Source organism: Leucoraja erinacea, chromosome 5, assembly GCF_028641065.1.
Source record: "Leucoraja erinacea ecotype New England chromosome 5, Leri_hhj_1, whole genome shotgun sequence".
Classification (NCBI taxonomy): Eukaryota; Metazoa; Chordata; class Chondrichthyes; order Rajiformes; family Rajidae; genus Leucoraja; species Leucoraja erinaceus.
This window is the reverse complement of record NC_073381.1, coordinates 32,519,003-32,538,945: the sequence shown is the minus strand read 5'-3', so window position 1 is coordinate 32,538,945 and position 19,943 is coordinate 32,519,003. Positions and strand designations below refer to the sequence as shown.

The 19,943-nt window shown below is 43.5% G+C and overlaps 1 protein-coding gene across 1 annotated transcript in view; it reads left to right on the top strand.

Annotated features, from left to right (window-relative positions):
• nbas (NBAS subunit of NRZ tethering complex) overlaps window positions 1-19,943 on the top strand; it is a 253,972-nt gene that overhangs the window by 156,954 nt on the left and 77,075 nt on the right. The window contains exons 42-44 of the mRNA XM_055635330.1: window positions 9,237-9,347; window positions 14,138-14,388; window positions 19,055-19,389. Of these exons, the coding sequence (XP_055491305.1) occupies window positions 9,237-9,347; window positions 14,138-14,388; window positions 19,055-19,389 (697 nt within the window). The remainder of the gene's footprint in view (window positions 1-9,236; window positions 9,348-14,137; window positions 14,389-19,054; window positions 19,390-19,943) is intronic.

The following is a 19,943-nucleotide window of genomic DNA, read 5'->3' as shown; positions in this document are numbered from 1 at the left end:
TGAACTATATTTTCCTAACCATAACAGCCATTGAGAACTTTGTTCTATTTCTTTAAAAAGGAGGTTGGTTGAAGATAAGAAATGAAAAAAAAAACTTCTGTAGCTTTAAGATTTTCAACAGGGACACTATCTCTGACATACTTTTATGGCAAACCAAATCAGCTAATTTGAAGTTAGTACCATCAGTATCTGTAAAATTGTGTACTGAGAATTAATATTTTTGTATGTACCCTTCATCTTTGTGGATGACATTCTTGATTTAATCAGGTTGTATATATTTCTAAAATTGCTAATCCATCATGTTGGAGTGAACAAGCAAAATTACATCACAAACATCAGGAGATGTCTTAAAACTGCTCTGAGGATTTTTGGTGAGATACGCTATTATTAACTGGGAATGGAAAATCCTTACCGTATAGAATAGCCTCCCAAAGACTTTTATTTTACTTTTAGAACAAATATCTTCACAAAATAAAATCACAGATTGTAGGTGACCTTTTTTCTTTAGAAAATGTTTCCATTTCACCTTCCCGCTTTAGCACATTTATCACAATTGTCTTGCAGATCATCAACTTTATTATTTTTTTAATGTATTTCTTCAACTGAAACTATTGTTTGCTCTTGCATCAACTGAAGTCACTGTGTATGCTGTTTGCAAAGCAGAGACACTGGACTACATTGGTCGGTTGTTTGTTCAGCAACTGTTCCGTTGCCTTGGTTAGATGGTTATGGGTTCTGGTTCTCATCTCGACACATGTTTTATTTCATGCACTATGGGCATCAGTGACGTCTATTGACTTTCCCAAATCGGATATGGGAATCATTTACAAAAATGATCTGAGAAATAACCTATGATGAACGTTTGTCGACACTGGGCCTGTACTCGCTGGAGTTTAGAAGAATGAGGGGGGTCCTTATTGAAATGAGGGAATTGAAGGCAATATCTCCAAGTTTGCGGATGACACTAAGCTGGGGGGCAGTGTTAGCTGTGAGGAGGATGCTAGGAGACTGCAAGGTGACTTGGATAGGCTGGGTGAGTGGGCAAATGTTTGGCAGATGCAGTATAATGTGGATTAATGTGAGGTCATCCATTTTGGTGGCAAAAACAGGAAAGCAGACTCTTATCTAAATGGTGGCCGATTAGGAAAAGGGGAGATGCAGCGAGACCTGGGTGTCATGGTACACCAGTCATTGAAAGTAGGCATGCAGGTGCAGCAGGCAGTGAAGAAAGCGAATGGTATGTTAGCTTTCATAGCAAAAGGATTTGAGTATAGGAGCAGGGAGGTTCTACTGCAGTTGTACAGGGTCTTGGTGAGACCACACCTGGAGTATTGCGTACAGTTTTGGTCTCCTAATCTGAGGAAGGACATTATTGCCATAGAGGGAGTGCAGAGAAGGTTCACCAGACTGATTCCTGTGATGTCAGGACTGTCTTATGAAGAAAGACTGGATAGACTTGGTTTATATTCTCTAGAATTTAGGAGATTGAGAGGGGATCTTATAGAAACTTACAAAATTCTTCAGGGGTTGGACAGGCTAGACGCAGTAAGATTGTTCCCAATGTTGGGGAAGTCCAGGACAAGGGGTCACAGCTTAAGGAAAAGGGGGAAATCCTTTAAAACCGAGATGAGAAAAACTTTTTTCACACAGAGAGTGGTGAATCTCTGGAACTCTCTGCCACAGAGGGTAGTTGAGGCCAGTTCATTGACTATATTTAAGAGGGAGTTAGATGTGGCCCTTGTGGCTAAGAGGATCAGAGGGTATGGAGAGAAGGCAGGTACGGGATACTGAGTTGGATGATCAGCAATGATCATATTGAATGGCGGTGCAGGCTCGAAGGGCAGAATGGCCTACTCCTGCACCTAATTTCTATGTTTTTATCTTACTATGAAACATACAGAATAGTGAAAGGCTTGAATAGAGTGGATGTGGATTGGATGTTTCCACTAGTGGTAGAGTCTATGATTAGAGGTCATAGCCTCAGAATTAAAGGATGTTCTTTTGGGAAGGAGATGAGGAGAAAATTATTTAGTCAGAGGATGGTGAATCTGTGGAATTCTTTGCCATATAGGCTGTGGAGGCCGTCAGTGGATATTTTAAAGATGGGGATAGATAGATTCTTGATTAGTACAGGTGTCAGAGGGAGAAGGTATGAGAATGGGGTTAGGAGGGAGATAGATCAGCCATGATTGAATGGCGGTGTTTACAAAAAAAAATTACAGCTTTTACTAAAGCCAATTAATCTACAATTAGAAATGGCCTAATTCTACTCCTATCCCTTATGACCTTATGGATTTGGATTCATTTACGATGAGGTGTTCTGTCATGCTTCTGTTTATTAGATGAGATGATCCAAGAATAACAAGGCACACTTTTCTGTGGTACTTAAATTCTCAGCGCCTTTCTTCCATTGTTCTCTTCAGCACTGCCTTAAATTCCTGGAGTTTTTTCTTTCCCATGCAAGATATTAAAGCTGGTATTTCTCAGCACAAAAAACATTGCATCACCATTCCAGAAGAAAAAAAAACATTATGCCAGTTGGAGATTGTTTTAATTAAAAAAAATACCCAACTTTTCAGTGTTCCTCATTAACCTTTCCTTCGTTCTTCCTCGTTCTGCAACTGATTTTATTCTAAACCATTTCCTTCTCTTTGATTTCTTTGTTTCTCATCCCATTAATATCAATTGTTAAGGAGATGACTCGTTCATTGAGGTCACAAATATTCCATTAATCTTGTCAGTTTGCACACTCAGTAATTTATGTGCAAAGCTTTTTTAAGTTGTTTTTTATAGAAAACATTTAACCACTGAAGCACAGTTTGTCACTGAAAATAATGTTTTCTTTTTTATAATGAAGACCTCTGTAACTCTCTATGATTTTTTTGAAAACTGTCTTGTCTTTCTAGAACTCTCCATAAACCCACAGCCCTCTGTGGGGAACTTACCCCTCTGTTCCCTTTAAATTTTTGCACTCTCTTTTTAAAGGAGGCCTACTAGTCTTTTTATGTGGGGAGGGGAAATTATTTTTCTCAGTCCCTATCTGGTCGGAGATGCGGCTTTTCTCCGAGCTGTGTTTTGTTTTCGGCCCTTCCTCGCGGCCTACCTACAGTCTGGAGCGGCCAGGACTTCAGCAGCGGCGCAGCGCTGAGGCACCTTCGTGCAGCGGGAGATACTTTACCTGGGTCGCCGTGCGGTGGGCTCCGGAGGGCTGAGACCGGCGACTCCAACATCGCGGAGCTGCGGTCTGTGGGGCTTCCAGCCGCGGGCGGCGCTGAGCTTTAAACACCGCGGAGCCTGGGATCTCACGCCAAGGTCGCCAGTGTTGGAGCTCTGACCAGCGCGGCCCGAGCCGCTGAGAGTGTTCACCCGACGCCAGAGCTTCATCATCCGGCGAGAAGGCCTTAAATATCGGGCTTCCGTAGCAGCGACTGCAGACGCCTCAATAGGCCCGACTATGGGTGAACAGGGAACGGGACTGGACTTTTGATGCCTTCCCCCACAATGGGAATCATTGTTGGTGGATGTTTATTGTTAAATTCTTTAATGTAGTGTCTTATCTTTATGTGTGTGCTGCAATGGCAAGTCAAATTTCACTACACCAATTGATGTATGTGATAATAAATGTCTTTTTTTATCCTTGTATCCTTAAACCTATGCCCTCTAGTTTTGGACTCCACTACCCTGGGAAAGAGACTATAGCTATCCATCTACACTCATATTTTGATATTTCTCCTGTAAGGTCACTCTTTAGCTGTAGATCAGTGACTCATGTTATGAGTCACACTTTGTAGCTATGCCCACTTGTCTAACAGAAAGCCTCCCTGCCCTTTCTCACTTTAAGAGTAACGTGCTAAGATGAAGTTACCTATGCTGTAATGTTAATAAAGTCTTTGGATCTTAATCATGGTGTGTGAGATACAAGATACAAGATACAATTTATTTGTCATTTGGACCCCTTGAGGTCCAAACGAAATGACGTTTCTGCAGCCATACATTACAAACAAATAGACCCAAGACACAACATAATTTATATAAACATCCATCACATTGCTGTGTTGGAAGGCCAAAAAAACGTATCCCCCCCCCGCCCCCGCCCCTCCCCCCCCCCCCCCCCCCCCCCCGATGTCAGAGTCAAAATCAAAGCCCCCAGCTGGCGATGGCGATTGTCCCGCGGCCATTAAAGCCACGCCGGGTGATGCAAGGTCGCACACCGGGTTCTTGATGTTAGAGCCCCCGGCGTGCGCTCGCAGAGTCCCGCGGCCATTCCAAGCTATTCCAACAGCAGAAGCTCAACATGGTGTCAGAAGTGGCATAAGAGGTAATGTATGTCAGTGCCTCGAAGCACATTGCCAGTCGATCTGATTACAGGGATATATGTGATAGCCTAGTCTGTGACCATTTGGTCTATGGTGTCCGCAATGATAAATTACGCGACAAGTTACTGTGAGATGCTGAGCTTGCTGTAGAGATTGCTGAAAACCGATGTCACAATTCTGCAATGGCTGACGCTCATGCAAAAGTTTTAGGGCACTCTGCTGGTCGTGAAATTAATGTTGCCGGTATGTTTAATCAAACCTCTCGCCGTTCTCCTCAAATGCCCGACAACTCTATCGTGTGATTAATAGACAATTGCTTTAACTGTGGGGGTTCACATGCTGCTGTTCGTGACCGTTGCCCTGTGTATGGAAAATTATGTTGATTTTGCAACAAAATAAATCATTTCTTCAGAATGCTGTCGTTCACGTAGCAACAGAGTTCAAACAAGACAATCTGTTAATTCACTTGGCTATGAAAACTTGCTCTCAGAATGCTCTCAACCAGCTCCCACAGGTTTTGACTTTGATGTACATTCCTTGTCTAATTTAATGCATAAACAACTAGACCCCAAGGTCGCTTTGCTCGTTAATGGCAAGAACTTTTATCTGAAAGTGGACAGCGGCGCAAGATGCAAGTGATTTGTCCAGCTATGTTTAAAAAGTTACGAAAAACAGAGACTGTCACTCCTACGGCTGCCTCCCCTCTCCCATTTGCAGGAGGTCCAGTGCACCCTATCGATCATGTTGAGTTACGCTGCTGTCTTAACTCACATGTCCACAACCTGAGTTTCTATGTTGATCGTGATGATGTGCCGTCTCTACTGGGTGCCAATGCATGTCAAGCCATGGGACTTGTCTCTTTCAGACCTTCTGTCTGTCATCTGACTACAACTTGTGACTTTAGCCAACAAATCCAGGCACAATACAAAATGTTGTTTGGCGACAAGCTGGGCAGGTTGCCTGTTAGGTACACAATTACATTAACCCTGAGGTAATTCCAGTTGTTCGTGCAGCTCATAGGATTCCCCATGTTATGCGGGACCGTGTTCAAATTGAACTCAACAGAATGGTGTCTCTTGGTGTGGTTGCTCCCGTCTCTGACCCCTCGGATTGGGTTTCCACCATGGTCGTAGCAACAAACAAGAATAAAGACAAAATAGGAATTTGTATCAATCCTAACGACTTAAACGCAGCCATTAAACGACCTCACTATCCCATGCGCACTGTGGACACGATTGCAGCACAGATGGCGGAGGCAACTGTATTCACAGTACTAGATGAAAAGAGTTCATTCTGGCAGATTTCGCTCAAACACAACTTCTCCAAGTTAACCATTTTCAGCACACCATTCGGGCGTTACAGATTTCTTCACATGCCCTTTGGCATAAGCTCTGCTAGTAAAGTAATTTAACAAGCTATGGAGCAGTTGTTTGCAGGTTACCCATGCTCTATTGTGGTGGATGACATCCTCGTTGCGGGACGAACTGTCGAAGAACACGATGCTAATCTGACAAAGGTCCTGGATCGCGCCAAGGCCATCAACCTTAAGCTAAACCTTCAAAAATAAAAATTCAGGGTAAGTGAGGTGAAATACATAGGCCATGTGTTTACTAAAATCGGCCTAAAAACTGATCCGGCGAAAACCAGTGCTATCAACGAGCTCCCAGCACCCACAGACGTGCTCGGTCTGCAGAGATTCCATGGTTAACTACTTGAGCAAATTTATTCCGCACTTCAGTGAAATATCAGCCCCATTGTGCCAGCTTACACACAAAGACACTGCTTGGACCTGGCATGCGCAACAGCAGAGGGCATTCGACACTCTTAAGCAACAGGTGTCTTGTGCTCCTACTCTCGCTTACTTTGATCTTAAACGACCGGTCACACTGACTTGTGACGTTTCACAACACGAACTAGGCGCAGCATGTCTTCAAAATGATGGTAGCGGCAATAAGCCTGTTGCCTATGCCTAGCGCACTATGACTGACACAGAACAATGCTACGGCCATATTGAGAAAGAGCTGCTGGCGGTTGTTTTCGCCTGGAAGAAATTTAACAATTTTATCTTCCGACAAATGGTCACGATTGAAACTGACCACCTATCTTCGATCAGTATCTTTAACAAACTGATTCATGCCTCTCCAGAGCGTCTACAGCGGATGCTGCTGCAGCTTCAAAAATATGACATTGTTCTGATCTACTAACGTGGTAAGGATATACACGTGGCTGACACTCTCGCTCGTGCACCCCGGAAAACCTGTGAGGATCGGCCCTCGCGGGATGATGACTTTGTCGTAATGACTGTGTCTTTTATTCTCTCGTCCTGTATGGGGACTGAGTTGCCCACACTGCTGCTGACAGTACTTTACGGTGGCTTGCCTCCGTCATTAAGCGCAGCTGGCCAGACAAACATTACAACGTTCCGTTGCCGTTTCGGCCTTTCTTTGCCGTCCGCGATGAGCTAGTGCTGCAGGATGGCATTATTATTAAAGAATATAAGGCTGTGGTCCCTGCTTCGCTACACAGCAAGTATTTTAACGCTGTCCACGCAGGGCACCCTGGCGCTGAAGCTACCATCCTACGAGCAAGAAACATGTTTTACTGGCCTGGCATGGCCAAATACACCATCGAGAATGTGGCGTCCTGTGCAGTGTGCAACAGCTTGGCACCTCATCAACAAAAGCAACCACTTCTTTCACATCCGGCTCCTGCACTCCCGTGGTCTACACTGGCAATTGACATATTTGAGTGGCATGGCAAGCAGTACCTGGTACTTGTCGATTCGTATTCAAGATGGTTTGACATTGATTTTCTTAGCAGCCCCACTTCTCACGAGGTAGTTTCAAAGCTTGCTCACCATTTTGCAGACCACGAAGCTCCATGCACACTGTTATTTGATAACGGCAGTCAATTTACCAGACAACACTTCAAGGAATTTGCTGCATGCTGGGGTTTTCGCCACATCACCAGCAGCCCTGAATATCCACAGTCGAATGAACTAGCTGAGCGGGCTGTCAAGAGTTCCAAACAGCTCATGGGACGTTCATACAGAGCTAATTCTGACGTGTTCCTGGATCTACTCAACTTACGCAACATCTCTTGCAACCCCATTTTGGGTTCACCTGCTCAACGTTTATTGTTGAGGCAGACCCGAGCCACGGTGACTGTGGCGGATCAGGCATTGATCCCACAGGTGGTTCCACCATCGGAAGTCCAGTCCAGGTTACAACAAATGTGTGACATTCAAAAACAGTGGTATGACAAAACAAGTAGGCCGTTGCTACCGTTGACCATGGGGCAGGTGGTTGGTTTATAGACTAACAAAGGCCATGACCGTATCAATTTCTGGAACTGCTTCTGAGCCACGCTCATATATGGTCAGTGCCAATGGTGGCACCTACAGGCGTTATAGACAACATCTCCTGCCTGTGAATGAGCCAGCTCCACCTCCGTATTATCCAGACCGTACAAGTGTACTTCCGTCCCTGTCCAGCGGCATTAATCCACCTACACTAGAACAACAACCCACTTCTGCAACGGCTGCTTTGCCAGTAGCGACGCACCCTCCGCCGGCGCCACAGTTCCCTGTTTCATCACCGGGAATGCTGGTTCAATCTCTGACACCTGTGAAGCCACCGGCTCTGTCCCCGGTGGGGAAAAAGCGGAGATGGTCTTTATCGCACACGTGCTGGTCGTGTTTGCAAGCCCACCGTGAAGTAACCGGGCTATGTTTGACTTACCTCCAGCTTATTAATTGCTATGCATACCTTATTTAGTCAATGGTTTTGTACTGACATTTAATTCTTTAAGAGGGAGGATGTAGATCATTGACTCGTGTTATGAGTCATACTTTGTAGCTACACTCACATGTTTAACGGAAAGTCTCCCTGCGCTTTCTCTCTCACTTTCAGAATAACGTGCTAAGATGAAGTTACCCAGGGGCGGAAAACCCAGGGGGGGCAGTGGGGACATGTCCCCTCCCTATGTTTTGAGAGGTGGGGGACATCCCCCCAAGTTTTTGTGATCCCGATTTTAAAATCGCCGTTTTTAGCGCTGGATTGAGCCCCCGAAGCCTCGCGCATGTGTGTGAGTGTGCGCATGCGCGCGTGGCCGCCAAAAAATTGTGTCCTCTGTCCCCTCCATGTTTTGATAGTGAGTTCCGTCCTTGAAGTTACCTATGCTGTAATGTTAATAAAGTATTTTGATCTTAATCACAGTGTGTGACTTAAGTTATTCCAACAGCAGAAGCTCCACATTAGCCTCCTTCGTTCCAGGGAAGAGAGTCCCTGCCTATCTAAGCTCTCCTTATAACTTAAGTCTTCCAAATGCGTGTGGAAAATGTCTTGTATATCTGTAAAATGTCATTGCCTCATTGCCTCATCTGACAAAGTCAAGAGTGCCATATGATGCCTTTGGAATGTTTTAGTTTAGTTTAGAGATGTAACATGGAAACACACCCTTTGGCCCGCTAAGTACACACCAATCTGCGATCAACCCATGCACCAGCACTATCCTACCCACGAGGGATAATTTACAGTTTTTACTAAAACCAATTAACCTACAAATGTGTACGTCTTTGGAGTGTGGGAGGGGACCAGAGCACCTGGAGAAAACCTATGCAGTCACATGGAGATTGTACAAACTTCGTACAGACAGCACCCGTAGTCAGGATCAAACCCAGCTCAGCTGTAAGGCAGCAACTCTACAGCTGCACCACTGTGCCACCCCTTGGTGTGGTTCAGAACATTACTGATCTCTACTTTGACATTCTCCATGCTGAAGACAGACAAGAATTATGAATTTAAGACCTTGTCCATCTCCTATGGCTCTACTTGGGGATTGGTTAATTGCATGAATTTGTTAATGGAGTGATGTCTGATTACTTTTTTCTTAATATTTCTATAATTTGTTTTTTCACAGAACATTGGAGGAAAATGTGTACAAAATCTCCCTATCGTTGGCACAGCGTTACAATATCCCACTCTGGGAACTTTACATGACACATTTGGAATTCCTTTTCACTGATAGTGGGTAAGGAGCTATAAAAATGTATTTATGCTAATGCATTATTTATCTCCCATTATGTTTGCATACTTAATGTTGATTTGAATGGCTGGGATTTTGCAGTCAGCAGCAAACACTGCCTACATGTTGCTGATTTCCAAAATAATTTTTGGCTTATCTTTTACAATCCTTCACTATTGAGAACTTCCAGACAAAATTAGTGGGACCCCTTTATCGCAAAATCATTTGCAATACAATATCCTTCAGTACCATTATGGCATTAAATAGGGCGATCAAACGAAGGCTAACCGGTGAAAGAAGGAAAAAAAAAACAGGCTGAGCCATGCCCCTGGATGCAGTCCTGTTCAATGCAATCTAACCTTACAGAGCAACTTACCATGCAGAAACTTATCAAATGTGAAGGGCTTTCAGCATTAATGTCTGATGGAGGAACCAAAGGCAATTTTTTCAACCAAAGGCTATTGCCTCGAAGAAATGACCTCTCAGTTCGCACAGGATCTTGTGGTGAAGCGTAAAGGTATTTTTTCCAGATCTTTCCAATACTTCCACCGCTTTGTGTATCCATGCTAAATGATGCTAAGTTCAGTGTTAGAGTAAAGTCAGTTGTCCAGCAATGAACCACTGAAGTCCGCACATATGTACATCTGTGGAAATGCAAAACTCTTCCTGTTTGCCAAGATTTCCCCACATAACCCAGGCTAACTTATGTTACAGTAACATTTCAAAATTGTGTTTTCTACAATTATGGAATCATAAAGATCGTGGGATATTAAAAGTTGGAGAATAAATTGGTATAACCTGTTAACTCAGCCTTAAATATTTTCTGCTGAAACGTCTTTGCTGCAACATACCTAATATCTAGAACTACAGTGTAAAGAATGTCCTTTAATCCAAACCACCTTAATCTAATAGAGACAATGTCATATCTAGATTCTAATGATATTCTGTCCCAGTGAAGTCTTTTTCATTAAATATGGATGTTATCAAAGGAGAGAAATTCCAATAAATTTTGCTTTCATTGGAAATGTAAATATATTTAGAGTTGTGCAGTTAAGAAAACTGAGTTTACAGTTGTACATCACTGCTCATTTAAAAAGATTACAATGACTGAAAAAGTTCTTAAGCATATTGATGGGAATAATGAACACTAGCTCCTGGTCAAAAGCTTTAGCCAGCATCACAGTAAGCGTGTTGTGAATGGCAGGAAACTGTGGACAGGATTCTCACTCCAGTCTGCCCAAGTTGAGACCGAGTCAAGTTAAATGTTCATTTGTGGTCCTCTGTAAATTAATTATAATAAAAACATATAATAAAAACATGTTTCACATATGGATCTTAAATAAAGCACCTACAGAGCTTGGGTTCAGTGAAGGTGGGGAAATAAAGAACTTCCTTGAATGGTACACACCAGTTCAATATGATTTTAAATTAGTTTTTGATCTAACTAATAGTTTGGTTTAGCAAGTTATAAAAATGATTCCACGTGAGTTTACTAAATTGAAGGAAGATCAGAAATCCAGACTAGAATTAGCACTATAAAACGAGGCATAAATTACAATTAAAACCAGGATAGTCCTCCAGGATAAGCGCTCAACTAAGAAATCCAAGCCCAAAGCCAAAGTATTATCTAACTAAATATACCAACTTACAATAAATAACACCGTATTCAAAAAACAGCTACCTACATATTAACCAGGTCTTTAAAAAAAAATGAATCCTGTAAATGCATGTATATCATTGGAGCACTGGCCCAATGGCACCTCCCTTCACTGGTGTATCGATGAGTTAGGCCCACAACACCCTGGGAAGGCTCAACAGTTGGTTCTGGCATCCCAGAACAACCCTCCATGAAGGCTCAACATTTGGTTCTGGACTCCCCCAACACCGGGAACATTTTTCCTGCACTAACTGATACTATATCAGGCCTTTCATTTCTTCGCCTTGTGATAGCAAATCAGTCCGCTCCAAGCACAGGAAACATTTAGTGCAGAACATAATGCAAAATCTGTCTTTCCCGAGTAAATCACCTATGACTGCACACCTGTACATGGTACTAACACCATCATCAAGTATGCAGATGATACAACGGTGATTGGCCTCATCAGCAACAACGATGAGCTGGCCTACAGGGAGGAGGTCCAGCACTTAGCAGCATGGTGCGCTGACAACAACCTGGCCCTTAACTCCAAGAAGACCAAGGAGCTCATTGTAGACTTCAGGAAGTCCAGAGGCGGCACGCACACCCCCATCCACATTAACGGGACGGAGGTGGAACGTGTTTCTAGCTTCAGGTTCCTGGGAGTCAACATCTCCGATGAACTCTCTTGAACCCACAATACCTCTACTCTGATCAAGAAGGCTCATCAGCGTCTCTTCTTCCTGAGGAGACTGAAGAAGGTCCATCTGTCTCCTCAGATCCTGGTGAACTTCTACCGCTGCACCATCGAGAGCATCCTTACCAACTGCATCACAGTATGGTATGGCAACTGCTCTGTCTCCGACTGGAAGGCATTGCAGAGGGTGGTGAAAATCGCCCAACGCATCACCGGTTCCTCGCTCCCCTCCATTGAGTCTGTCCAAAGCAAGCGCTGTCTGCGGAGGGCGCTCAGCATCGCCAAGGACTGCTCTCACCCCAACCATGGACTGTTTACCCTCCTACCATCCGGGAGGCGCTACAGGTCTCTCCGTTGCCGAACCAGCAGGTCGAGGAACAGCTTCTTTCCGGCGGCTGTCACTCTACTCAACAACGTACCTCGGTGACTGCCAATCACCACCCCCCCCCCCCCCCCCGGACACTTATTATTATTTATTCAAATCGTCTGCTATGTCGCTCTTCAAGGGAGATGCTAAATGCATTTCGTTGTCTCTGTACTGTACACTGACAATGACAATTAAAATTGAATCTGAATCGGAATCTAAACTGAGGCGGAATTGTTGGGCATCTTAAATGGCCCAAGATATTTTGACCACATAAATAGCTGGTACCAAAATGCAAAAAAAAAGAATTACATTTGAAATGCAAATCTATCCTTTGTACAGGTACTTAATGCATGGAAAGTGGGATTAAGTTAAAGTAAAATTTTGCCCAGATGCTGTTGTAATATAACATGGCCATCTAGTTCCAGGATCAAGAAACATATTTTGCCTTGTATAGACAAGATAAATTTGGGGAATTCTTCTTCCCTAAGAGTTTTACTGTAACCAGGCCTTGTTTATGCCATGTATAGGAGAAGCATGTTACAAGGCTTCAGATGTTCTAATAAAGGCTGAAAGTGGTTCTGAGCAAAGCCTTCAATGAGATGGACTTTCATGCTTGATTTCCTGACAAACAACCTTACCTTCAGGTCAAGGCAACTTAACTTTAGAAATCATCGGGGTGACAGGTTGACAAATAATGCTTAAGGGAGTAAAGAACTGCAGCCTTCACTTCCCAGAAGCGACGTGCTAAAAATGCCCACATAAAGCATATCCTTGTAAAAATTGTTGACCTGGATGAGCAAGAAATGGTGGATTTGGGGTTTTTCTTGGGAAATCCATGGAGAATTTTAACAGCTTACTGTTGTACACAACAACTAACCACACAAACTGCTCAGTCACGGGAACAAATGCAGATGTTTTTTTTACTCAGTAATACGATGTGATACTTTTACCCAAAATATAATTGGAGATAATTAAATATAATAATTCAATGGAATGAGTATTATGTTTAGAACTGGAGATAACTCAATGGCTTTGAAAGGATGAATCCCCAGTAAATTATACTTGATTCAATTTGGGTGAGTTACCATTATCAAGGAGTACACCTACACACGGTCCGCCTAGGCCTACATGATCTCTCAGTTGCCAAACACTTTAACTCCCCTTCCCATTCCTGTGCTGACCTTTCTGTCATGGGCCTCCTCCATTGTACGAACGAGGCCAAACACAAATTGGAGAAACAGCTCATATTTTCCTTGGGCAGTTTACAACCCAGCGGTATGAATATTGATTTTGCTAAATTTAGGTAACTTCTACAAACACCTCTGCCCCCACCCCCTTCGCCTCTATTGTCTCCAGCCAACAATAGGCCTATCGGGTAACTTCCTTGCCAGAGGCCATCTGTTGCCAGTCCCGATTTTATCCTGTTAAGTTTTACGGTCTGTATAACTCGTTATTTCCTAGCCCACAGCCAATAATGGACCATTGTGGGCTCTACCTTTCCTTGATCACCTTTACTTTCATTCAATTGTATCTTTCAAATGTATCTTTCATTCAATTATATCTTTCATTCATTTGTTCTATATCTCTCCATATTACTGTCTATATCTCTCATTTCCCTTTCCCTGACTCAGACAGAGTAAGGGTCTCGACCCAAAACATCACCTATTTATTTTCTCCAGAGATGTTGCCTGACCCGCTGAATTACTCCAGCTTTTTGTGTCCATCTACCATTATGAAGGAACCAGTTTATCAGATGACGCCAAATGATTTATTGTACAATAGATCATCCTCTGAATGGCACGCTGTATGCAGCAGATGGTTATAAAAATAGGCAACAAAAATATGCGAGGAATTAACAGTAATTTCCATTGAAAGTATCAGCATAGTAGCAGTTAAAACGTTTGTTCATAAAAATGTGATTCCTAATTGGAATCACTAGTGGTAGGCTGCACTTGTGACATTGTTTAAGTAGCTCTTGGGTAGTGGTAGGGACACTTACTGATGTCTCTTCCGTGTTTATTTTACACTTACCGTTGCAAAATGTAGCCACAGAATCCTACATGGAATTCCTCACCCTTTTGTTCTTTTAATTTCAGACTTTCAACTGCAGAAATTCAAAGCCGAGTCCAAACTCTTAAACTTTTCAATGTATTGAAAAGCAATCCAGAAGGATTTCATGAGCACATGACAAAATATGTTTATCCAGGGGTTGATGGTGTGGACCACAACCGATTACTTTATTATTTTACTCTAATGGAAAACTGTGGCTGTGCAGAATTTGTGAAACAATCCATCAAACCAGACACTCATGTGAAGTTGCTGAAAAAACTCAAGGTCATTACTCCAGGTAGGAGTACTGGGCTCTTCAAAGCCCCATTTATTTATTTCCTTTAATCAGAGTTTGTAATAGATAAGATGTCGGTATTATTGGGTAGCTCAAGCTTGATCTTGTGGGATATGTTTGATGTGAACATTGAGACAATGTCGGTTTCTTTCCAAATTCAAATTATAATCATCGTAGGGTAGAAGAACCAAAATTGACATTGGAGCACGAATGACATTTTAAAAAATAAACCTGTTGATTTGTAATGAAAAGGAACTGCAGATGCTGGTTTATACCAAAGATGGACATAAAGTGCTGAAGGAACTCAGCGGGTCAGGCAGCATCTCTGGAAAAAATGGATCAGTCTCATTTCTGGTCGGGACCCTTCTCCAGACTGATTGTAGTGTGTGGGGGGGAGGGGGAGGAACTGGAAGCAAGGAAAACAAACAGGACAAATCAGGGCTGGCATAATTTCTACAGTCACCTCCCCCCATCCCAGTCTCTATCCGGAGGTAGCAGCGCTGCCTTACTAGCTGCGGCTTGTTTGCAGTCCGCCTGTTTTTTCTTTTTTTTTTTTGTTTTCTTTTGTCCTGTGTTAGTTAATTTTAGTTTATTTAGGTTGTGTATGTGTGTGTGGGGGGGGGGGGGGAGGTGGCAGAAATGTTTTTGGTCTCTTCCTTCGGCGGGATGCAACCTTTTCTTGTCATGTCCCCCGTCTCCGTCTCCGCTGAGGCTTAATGGCGAGCTGGCGGCCTCCAACTGGGACTAACCTCGAGGCTCCGGAGGCAGAGCCAGGACTTACCAACGCGAGGCTGGCCGACTTCGGGGCTGCGGTGGTGTTACAGCAGCGGCGACCCGACTTCGGGGCTGTGGCAGCGTTTCGGCGATGGCGACCCGACTTCGGAGGCTCGGCCGCGGGGCCCAGTGGACTTGGCCGCGGGCCCAGTGGACGACATCGTCGGGAGCTCGCAGGTCACAGATTGGTGATATGTTCTCCGGAGCTCCTGCAACAACAGTTTCGTCCGCTGGACTGGAGGGCGGCAGCTTTGACCGCCCCGGGTTTGAACCGGCCTGTTCGCGGAGCTCGGATTCAGCCGCGGGACTTGCTTCACCCGGCGGGGTCGCAACATCGGACGCCTGGATCGCCTCAGCACAGAGGAAGAACAAGGAGGGAAGAGACAAGGACTTTAAGACTTTTGCCTTCCGTCACAGTGAGGAAGTGCCTGGTGGACTCACTGTGGTGGATGTTAAATTGTGGGACAAATGATATGCTTTTAATGGTGTAATTCCACACTTTCCTAGCATCTTAGTTTAAGCTTTACATTTTAAATGGAAGTTCATTGTCAACTGCATTAACATTAAAATGACAATTTTCCTCAATTTAGGTCAATTTTTTCATTTCTATTTTTCTAAGTGGTTGCCATGATGGTGAGTCAGCAGTCAATGATTTGTGTCCAAACTGTCTGGTTTAAAGTCCCAGTTAAGAATTTACATCTAGGATCTTTGAGTATCCAAATTTTGCTCTTGGATTTCCAGTTTTAATAAAGCTGGCCAAATGCCTAGCGCCATTCAGTTTATCAAATTGCTTTCACAAATTAAATGAAATATGTACTTCTCACATTGCCCAACATTTAAATCATTAACACAATGAACATTTGCCTTCCACTTGAAATAAATATTAACAGGGATTGATAGTGGGTCCACTGCTGGCAATTTATATAAATTACTAAACTAAGTGGGACCCGTTGGATCTCATGTTCACATGGGAGGGCTGGTCCCCCAACGCAATATGTCACCTCTCCACCAATTCCAATATTGGTGGCTGGGGGGGGGGCTTTCTGGAGCGCTAGTATGGGGTATTGTGCGCTGAAGGGATCGCTTTCCAGAGGGCTAGTATGGACATTGTGGGCCGAATGGATTCTTGGGCTGGTGGCTCAGTCACTCAAGCCTGTTGTGCTGGCAGCTCACTCACTCACGGCTGGTGGGCTCGCAGTTGACTCACGATTATTCCTTGAAATTCCATTTCAAGCAGGGGGCAAGGGCACCAAATTCAAGTGCAGTTTCATACCATTTCAAGCAGGGTGCAAGGCCACTAAAGACAGCGAGTCGTGACCTCTCTATCCCCCATCTTGCAGAGACTGAGCCACGCCCACACTTCTGGGTTTTATAGTCCCTCCCCCCTTCAGACCAGAAGGGGTGTGGCCTTCATGGCATGATTGACAGGAGAGAGAATCTCAACATTTTTAAACACTAATAACTCTTATATTTCATCGATGGGAAAAATCCTCAGCACATGATGAGTGGAGGGGGACTCTGAGTAAGATGCCCAAAAATCACAGCCGTACGTGGTTGCATTTTTTCTAAAATTAATATCAATTGCATACAGGAAGTGGTCAAGATTAGGCTTTTCATTGTATAGAAGGCAAGGCAGCTCTAATTAGGCAAGGCAGCTCTAATTAGGCAAGGCAGCTCACTTTAGCACTTTCAAAACCAAACGCAAGGCAGCTCACTTTACCACTTTCGAAACCAAAGGCAAGGCAGCTCGCTTTAGCACTTTCTAAACCAAAGGCAAGGCAGCTCGCTTTAGCACTTTCAAAACCAAAGGCAACGCAGCTTGCTTTAGTACTTTCAAAACCAAAGACAACACAGCTTTAGCACTTTCAAACCAAAACACACCTTTGCATTTTCAAACCACATTAACGACACTGACAGGTCAGTAAAACCACTCAGTTTAGTAGACATGCGTTCACTGTTATTCACAGCTCATACTGAGAATTGTAGTCCCTCTGGAAGGGGTGTGGCCTTCAGGAGAGAGAATGTCAACATTTTTTAAACACTAATAACTTTTATTTTTAATCTATGGGAAAAATCGCCGTTCCGTTGGGTATGGCTGCCCTGCCTGCAGCTGTCCATTTTTTCACTTTTTTAAATTTTAGTATGTTTAATAGTGTTTTGTTTTTGGAGGACTAGTCTTTTTATGTGGGGGGTGGATGGGGGATGGAGGAAGGGGGAAACTGCTTTTCAGGGTCCCTACTTGGTCGGAGAGGCGGCCTTCCTCCGAGCAGCAACTCGAACCGTCCTCGCAGCCTACCATCGTTCTGGAGCAGCCTTTCCTGAGGGGACTGGCCAGAACCTCGGCTTCGGCGGTGGCGCAGCATTGGAGCGCTATCGCGGAGCGGGCGATACCTTGCCCGGGTCGCCGTGTTGGTGCTCCAGTGTGCTGGGACCGCCGATGAACATCGCGGAGCTGCAGATCTGTGGAGCGGCCAGCTGCGGGCGGTGGCGCTGACTTTAACATCGGGAGCCTGGGATCTCTCGCCGAGATCGCCGGTGGTGGAGCTCCGTCCAGCTCCGGAAGCCGCGGTCTCCGGTAAGGATGCGGCCGTTCCAGGCATCCCTCTCCGCTGAGAGGGTTCTCCCTCCGGAGCACCATCGTCTGGCGAAAAGGGCCTGGAACATCGGGCCCCGTAGCGGCGACTCAATAGGCCCGACTATGGATGGACATGGGGATGTGGACTGGACTTTGTGCCTTCCCTCACAGTGGGGACCATTGTGGGGGAATGTTTTTATGTTTACATTTCTTTACTATTGTTATGTTTGTATTAGTTATAATGTGCTGCAATGGCAACTTGAATTTCACTACACCGATTGGTGTGTGTGACAATAAATGAACCTTTGAAATCCTTTTGTCCTGCGCAACGGAGGGGGACTGAGTAAATGGCCAAAAATCACAGCCGTAAGAGGCAGTGTTTTTTCTAAAATCAATAAACAGAACAACAGGAAGAGGTCAAGATCAGACTTTTACTAATATAGATTTGGAGTTGGGATTTGGAAGTAGAATTTTATAACTTGTATATCATGTCAAATTGAACAAGTGTGGATAATAGTGGAGTATGTCAATTGCAAGAATGGATGTGCAACATTTGTGATATAGCTAAATTGAGATAAAGAGAAAGGTTCTTGTAAAGGAAGTCTAAACAGCAGATGAAGACAGGGGACGAAGGATATACATTTGGAAATTGTTAAACAGTAAAGATCAAGAAATCCAGTGAAAGGAAACAATGTTACAGGAAAAAAATTCGATGACATTTAATAGAACATTGCACATCACACAACTCTGGTCTTCTTTTCACATTAAAAGCCAAATAGCCATTGGAAAGTGGAAGAATAACAATGTGAGGTTTTAGTCATCAAGAAAGACTGGGTCCAGCTCTGGAAGACTGACCTAATAGAGATGCTGAAATCTGTGCTCTACATCCCTCCATTTGCATTGTAAGGGAACCTAAATTACAACTTCACTACTTGACTTCTCAACTCGCCTTACTCACTTTAATCTCGGCCCCTCTGAACGTACAGTCCTCTGCTCATTTTGCAACAATCCCAACAATTGGAAATCTGAAGAAGTGTCCCGAACTGAAACATCACCAGTCCGTTTTCTCCGAAGATGCTGTCTCCCCTGCTGAGTTACTTCAACAGTTTATGTCTGTCTTTAGTATAAACCAACACCTGCAATTCTTGCATTATAACCAAAAAGACAAAATGGATTGCAATTTGGGTTGACATGCATGTTCGCAGATTACTAAAAATGTTACTTTCAAATAAGTCTAATTTTTGTTGTTAGGTTCATTTAATATTCTAGCTTTTTTCAGTTCCTTTGTGTAATGACTTTGTTTTCTGTGTTCTTTGTTAGACCTTAGTTATAAGAAGCTGACAGATGGGAACATTGATCCACTGGAATCATTAGAACCAGTTCTTACGAGCCACAATGTCTTATCAGTTTCCAAACTCGCATCCAAAATTCCTGGGAAAGATGCCACAATGCTTTCTCCAAATCTCATCTATGCAACATGGCTTCGTAAACTCTTTTGGATTGGAGATTTCCAGCTTATTAAAACACCACCAGAAACATCAACTGAATGGCTGCATGCATATGACACATGTGCAAAATACTTCAACAGGCTGACCCCCACCAATATTATTGGATTTATAGATGATATTACCTTCTCTGCTAATGCTGTTAACAAGGTATGAGAAATACATTGTTTTTGGGCAGATGAGGGGAAAGGGAGCCAGATTTTCTTGGAACTAATATTATATTTGACAGTATTGGCACAGTATATCATCCAAACCATGGCTAAATCAATAGAGCTTCTTTACCATTCTGAACAATTGTATTGTATTGTATTGTATTCAATTTATTGTCATTGTCTCAATTTGAGACAACGAAATGAATTTTCCTTACAGGCAGTATCATTAAAAAAATCACAAAGAAATTATAAAAATAAATAATAAATAAATAATAAAACATATTAAAAATAAAATTGAAATTGAATTAAAATTAAAAAAAAAAAAAGCACAAATACAGAAGTCCACGACACAACATAACATAAATGGCACCCAGGTGAGGACGGCACCATAGTCCAGCCAGCCTCCCCTCCGTGTTCATCCGTGGTCGGGGCCTTCCAATGCATGGTAGAATAGCAATCGCATTTTGCCAGAAACAAATTTGCTATGATGTTGCAACTTTGCAGCTTCTTTGAGTCAACCTGCAACCATGTTAAGAGTTATCGTTATTCTTT